At 31.4% G+C, this 6,000-nt stretch overlaps 1 protein-coding gene across 6 annotated transcripts; it reads right to left on the reverse strand.

Moving 5' to 3' along the window:
* Window positions 1-1,471: 1,471 nt before the first annotated feature.
* LOC131003530 (uncharacterized) lies at window positions 1,472-4,536 on the reverse strand. Of its 6 annotated transcripts, none has more exons than XM_057930038.1 (5): window positions 4,347-4,497; window positions 4,144-4,259; window positions 3,795-3,867; window positions 3,490-3,650; window positions 1,472-2,099 (listed from the first exon to the last, which is right to left on the reverse strand). In XM_057930038.1, the coding sequence occupies exons 4-5, from the start codon at window positions 3,628-3,630 to the stop codon at window positions 1,683-1,685; spliced, it is 558 nt and encodes a 185-aa protein (XP_057786021.1). In that variant the 5' UTR covers window positions 3,631-3,650; window positions 3,795-3,867; window positions 4,144-4,259; window positions 4,347-4,497; the 3' UTR covers window positions 1,472-1,682. The 6 variants fall into 6 exon arrangements, with proteins under 6 accessions (XP_057786021.1, XP_057786022.1, XP_057786017.1 ...); XM_057930039.1 differs by having other exon boundaries at window positions 3,490-3,676; XM_057930034.1 differs by lacking the exon at window positions 3,795-3,867 and having other exon boundaries at window positions 4,347-4,536.
* Between the last annotated feature and the right edge of the window lie 1,464 nt (window positions 4,537-6,000).

The raw sequence follows: 6,000 nt of genomic DNA on the forward strand, positions 1-6,000 counted from the left end.
GAATGTCCACTCGGTTAGGTCGTCTTTCAATGGTAGGTGCAAAAGTTGAGTCAAAATCCAACTTTTGTACCTCCAAAAGTTGGGTAAATTTTACTCTCTGTACATTAGTAAAGACAAACAAAATTGATGTCTCATCTGTAATTGTAATTGTTGTTTATTGATTTTGTTAAGTACGGAGTATTTTAAATCAGAATCACTACTTTACTAGCAAAATAATCTATTCATCAAGAAATATCTAATTAAGCTTTATACTCCGTGCAGGTTATTCATCTTATACAGAAGTAGAATTTATTTCTTTATTTGGAAGCATCAACCCAACTTTCCATTAAGTTAAAAATCATAAACAAAGACTATTTTTTATATTGGGGGAAAAGTCATATTTTAAAAAGAATTAACGAAGAAGCGCAACTTGATTGGATAAGAGCTTTCCCTTTAATCAATAAATCGGTATTTGAGTTATCTAAGGAATTAGTGCGTATAGTAATTAATTTAAAATAGGGGTTATTGCCAAAAAATACATATACTTTGTCAATTTTCTGGTTTATATCATGACCTTATAATTTGGCCAGAAAATACATCAATTTTCAATTTAATTGCAATTATAACATGACTTTATAGTTTGGCCAAAAAATACACCAAGTTTCAATTTATTCTCAATTATAACATGACCTTGTAATTAATTTAGTATAATAATATCAAGTTTAATACATTAAATATTTTTAATTTTCTTTTCATCTCACAATATACTATATATAAATACATATATATTTGATAAATATACATCTATATGTAAATAATATATAATATTATTTACTTTTTAACATAGTTTCTATTATATATGTACGTAATTTTTTTAATTGGTCCTAATATTTTATAATTTCACAATTTAAATAAATAAATACTTATTATATATATAATATATTAATAGAATATTAAAATCAAATATATATATATATGCATTTGTGTGTTGAAAATGTAGATATATTTAAGCCATCATATTTTTTTATATATACATATATATATATATGTATATATTATGAAATAATTAATCATCTAACTTAATTTTTATAAAAATTAATCAATCAATTAAAAATATTTTATACATAAAAATTTAATATAAATACAATAAATATTAATACATCTATGATAAAAAATAATCTAAATAAAGTCATGTTATAATTGAGAATAAATTGAAATTTGGTGTATTTTCTGGCCAGACTATAAAGCCATGTTATAATTGCAATTAAATTGAAAATTGATGTATTTTCTGACCAAATTATAAAGTCATGATATAAACCAGAAAATTGAGAAAGTATATGTATTTTATGGCAATAACTCCTTTAAAATATAGAATTCATGCGTAATAGTTCATTCCGCGTTGTGTGTATTCCCATTGAAAGATTCTTATAAATATTAAATTAACCTTGCATTGGAGAGGAAATATATGAACAGTGTTGTAATTAATGGAACATGAAATAAACCTATCTTAATTATAATTTCTTGATAGCCGCACGAACTAAGAGTTCCACTACATAAGTCATGCATGAAAACAGTATTCCTAAATAAACCCTCATCCGCCGCTCGTAGACATGGTCGGTAATGTCACAAATTTAACTTAATACCATAAAACACAAACTCCTACCGTCCAGAGAGGAATCATAACATGCTACTATCATCAACATTCACTTCTTCCTTTTCTTTGGAGGCTGTAGGGCTTCCTCCTCCTCGTCCTCATCTTCCTCCTCGTTATCCTCTTCCTCTCCGTCATCATCATCGTCGTCGTCGTCATCATCATCGTCTTCATCATCATCATCTTCTTCATCATCATCGTTGGGGTCCTCTTCTCCGGCACCCTGTTCCTCATCATCTTCATCTTCACCATTCTCTTCGGGCCTACCCATCCCGCCACCCAGACCGTTTTTGGCAGCGGGGATCTTGCCCTCGGCAGGGTTTGCATCTTCCTCTTCATCGGCATCATCCTCATCATCGTCTTCATCGCTGTCTCCGTCATCGTCTTCGCCATCAACTGGCTTGCAGGGGCAGGAGATGTGCTGATCTCCTCTCAACTTGGGTTGGTTTGTTATTAGTTTCATGTATTCCTGAAGTTCACAACATGTAATAAGAGTTCTTATTATACATACCAAAAAATATTCGACAACATCTATGCTACCCCATGAAATAGTGAGCTAATATCGTTGATTCTCTAACAAATGCTTTAATTCTTAATTTTCTTATATTTCTATAAAAGTTTAAATTCCACGTCATACAATTAGTACGTAAAACGGGTCGGGTAAATCAATCATAAGTAGGGGTGAGCATTCGGTTATATGGTTCGGTTTTTGTTAAAACCAAACCAAACCATATTTTAGTTCGGTTTAAAAAAAAAAACCGAACCGAACCGAATTAACCGAACAAACCGAACCGAATTAACCGAAATTTTTATAATTAAAACCGAACCGAACCGAAAAACCGAATTAATCCGAAGAAAACCGAAAAAACCGAAATTTTTGAAAAAAAAACCGAAAAAACCGAAATATTCGAAAAAAAAACCGAAAATTCCAAAAGAAAAACTATAAAATTAAAAAAATATTAGAAGTTAGATATTATAAAACTATAATTAAAATAATACATATATATATATATTTATATATATATATATATATATATATATATATTATAAATATAATTCGGTTTTTCGGTTTTGTTCGGTTTTAAAAAATCCGAACCGAACCGAACCGAAAAACCGAAATTTTATGAAAATAAAAACCGAACCGAACCGAAAAACCGAAAAAACCGAACCATATTTTAAAATTTCGGTTTGGATCGATTCGGTTATTCGGTTTCGGATTTTTTGCTCACCCCTAATCATAAGAATTCTCGTTTCACTAACGGTGACAGAATAAACCAAAGGAATATTCGAAGGCCGTCGTCACATAACATGACTCATCCAATTATTACGACCAAGTCTTTTCAAAAAAAAATTATCACGACCAAGTCTTTTAAATTTATTTATTTGATGAATTACAATATCTAAGTGTACACCACCACAAATTAATAAAATGTTCACAAAATTAAATAAAAAAAATATCTCAAAAATTATTTAATATTAGATCGAATGAAATAATGTTTCTAAACAAAGACGCTATGCTTCCCGAATATGAATCTTCAAATTAAAACGTTCAACACGATGATATTTTTTATTTTAATTTTTTTTTTAGAGAAACACGAAAATATTTTAAACTCCTATCCACCTTAAAAATTCAAATTGAAGTTTTAGTAAATGAAATCTATTAAAAACGTAACACAAAATCAACAAAATTGAGCACCATAAATTAAAATTCAAGTTCTGACTATGATTTTTTAGCATCTTTTTATGAACTTATCATTACTGTTCAAATCTATAAAGCTGTATTTTCTATAACAATAAAAAGGCCCATTTTCCAACTTCTTGCAAAATTTGAGAGCAAGATTTATTTAATTGTTAATTACCTGAAAGAGGACTGTGACTGCAAGCTGAGCTTTGACCAGCGCAGAAACCAGCGAAGCCGCTAAAGCCACTTCTCCGCCGGCGCACATTAGCAGGCTCTGCTGAAGTGTGGTTAACTTAACTGAACCGCAATTAATCTCCATCTTTTACTCGAAAATTTTAGCTGTAAATAAACCTCCACCGTCAGATCTGAAAATATATACTACTTAATTCCCAATTTCCCATTAACGAAAAAAAAGAGAGCCTGAAAGTAAGAAACTACGGCAAGAAAAATAGAAATAAAAAATAGAAGACGACAGAAACCTACTTTCTCTGCAAATAATTGAAATTTTGAATCACAAAAATCAAGAATTAAGCACTGCTAGATACAGTTTATTTTCCTGAGAAAAAAATGCAACAAAAATGAAAACATTAGTAAATAAACTGTTTAGAGCTAAAAAATTGCAGAAGAAACGAAAAAAATAATCGCGAATCCAGATCCGAGACGATTCTCTCACAAATCTGAAGTCAACCGTAAAAAATCCAGAAATTCAGTCGAGGATCATGAAGAATCTGAGTGTAAGTATCTTCAACGGAATAAAGAAATTAAAAACAAACAAAAACCAGAAGCAGAATTCGCGAAACAAAATTTAGAGAGAGAGGGATAGAAATCTTACAGAAGAACAGATCCGAGGCTGGATGGAGGAGATCTGAGGATCTGGAGAGCTAGAAGGCGGAGGAGCAGAGATTTGAGGCAACTTTCATTCTGGACCGTCCGATCGAGAAGAGAAATCTATAGAGACAGATGTAAATATAATTGCATGAAAAGAAAAGCAGGAAAGAGTTGTGACTGGTGATGGTGATTCTTGAGGGAGCTGACCGTAATCTCCCCCAGAGAGGGGTTCGGGCAGTTCGGGCAGCGTTTGATCAAGCCAAAAATATCCTGGTCACTGCTGCCCGATGATTCGAGTACGAGTGTCTTTAGTTAAAGTTAATTTTGCATTAATTGTGGCATTTAAGAAGTTGATTAAGAAATAAATTTCATTAATCGGCCATCAGTTTTTGGGAAAAATACAATTTAGTTGGGCCGCATCCTGGCCCATTAACAGCTCACATTGCTCCCCTCAACATACTCTCTCAATTCACAAAAATTATCACATTTCTATGTCATTTCTGACGTTCATTAAAAGTATATCACTTTTTTAGGATATAGCTCAATGTCTTTTCCTTATTTTTTTTCATATTGACCCATATTTAATTCAATCTCAACCACTCGTTTCATATAATGATGAAACAATTTCTTCACAACATAAAAATCATTAATCATTTCATTAAGACTTGTGTCCATAAAAAATGTTACTTTCATGTACGAATGGAGTATTACCTATTACTCCCTCCGTCTACGAAAGAACTTCCTAGGAGGGAGTGACACGCGTTTTAAGAAAAATATTATTGAGTGTATTAAAAGTGGAGAAAAAGTTGTTGAGTGTATTGTGAGTGGTGAAAAAGTATTATAATTAATATTGGGAGTTGTGAAAAAGTGAAAGTAAGAGTTATTATAAGTGGTGGGGTATAGTCCAAAAATAGGTATGAAGTTCTATTGTGGACAACCCAAAAAGGAAAGATATGAAGTTCTTTCGTGGACGGAGGGAGTATATTTTAAAACATAAATCTTCAATGATAAATCAATTTAAAATTAATTGCAAATTGAGTTGTAATTTTATGATTAGAAAAAAGTCAAAGATTTTTATTTTTGTTAAGTAGGTTTCCAGTCTCAATACCAAATTAAAGATTTTGCACTCAAAGACAAACATGAAAGTGTAGAGGAATTGACTTAAGTTGATTGAAGAACACCACAATAACACACAATAACACATGACTTATCGAAAGAAATTCAAATGTTCGGCGTTTCGATGTTAAAAAAAGTGCATGTGAGTTTACAAAGGAAATATGACACTGTTTATAACTGTTACAACATCAGGGGCAAAATAGTCCTTTTCGAGCAGTACACGGCGGGACAATTTCGTTATTTTAGCTATATTTCTTTTTAAACCGAAGAGTATCCCCTCTTCACGCATGCAACATGAGTGGAGTGATGTGGCCTGACATTGTATATGAAGATTTCCTCTAACCGTAATCTATTGACATATCTTTTAAAGTGCAAATCACTGATCGTCGCTTGTTTACGTTGAAATAGACTAACTTGTAGTTAGAGCTGCAAACAAACCAAGCCGCTCGCGAACTATTCGAAGCTCGGCTCGAAAAAAATTCGTTCAAGTTCGTTTAGATAAGTGTAGTGACCCGCTCTTTTATATATTTTAAATCCAGTAATGAGTGTTTATTTTTGTTCATCAGTGAATGAAAACGGTTATTATCCTGATATGAATTCAGCTTATGATCCTGAATTCATATTATTAAAGCAGTCAATGATATTATTTCAGAGTTATAACTGACTTAGCAAAGTCACGTTATTATTTTTAAGCGAGATGGAATTAGATTTTATTTTTACTCAAGTCGTGGATTATTTCTGACTC

This window comes from Salvia miltiorrhiza, unplaced genomic scaffold, assembly GCF_028751815.1.
Source record: "Salvia miltiorrhiza cultivar Shanhuang (shh) unplaced genomic scaffold, IMPLAD_Smil_shh original_scaffold_220:::fragment_1, whole genome shotgun sequence".
Taxonomy (NCBI): domain Eukaryota; kingdom Viridiplantae; phylum Streptophyta; class Magnoliopsida; order Lamiales; family Lamiaceae; genus Salvia; species Salvia miltiorrhiza.

Excerpts from the sequence above, each read along its gene's own strand:
- LOC131003530 (XM_057930034.1), bottom strand. The coding sequence starts at position 3,630 with ATGGAGATTAATTGCGGTTCAGTTAAGTTAACCACACTTCAGCAGAGC. Across the intron at positions 2,100-3,489 it reads CAGTCACAGTCCTCTTTCAG|GAATACATGAAACTAATAAC; the intron begins GTAATTAACAAT and ends TGTGAACTTCAG.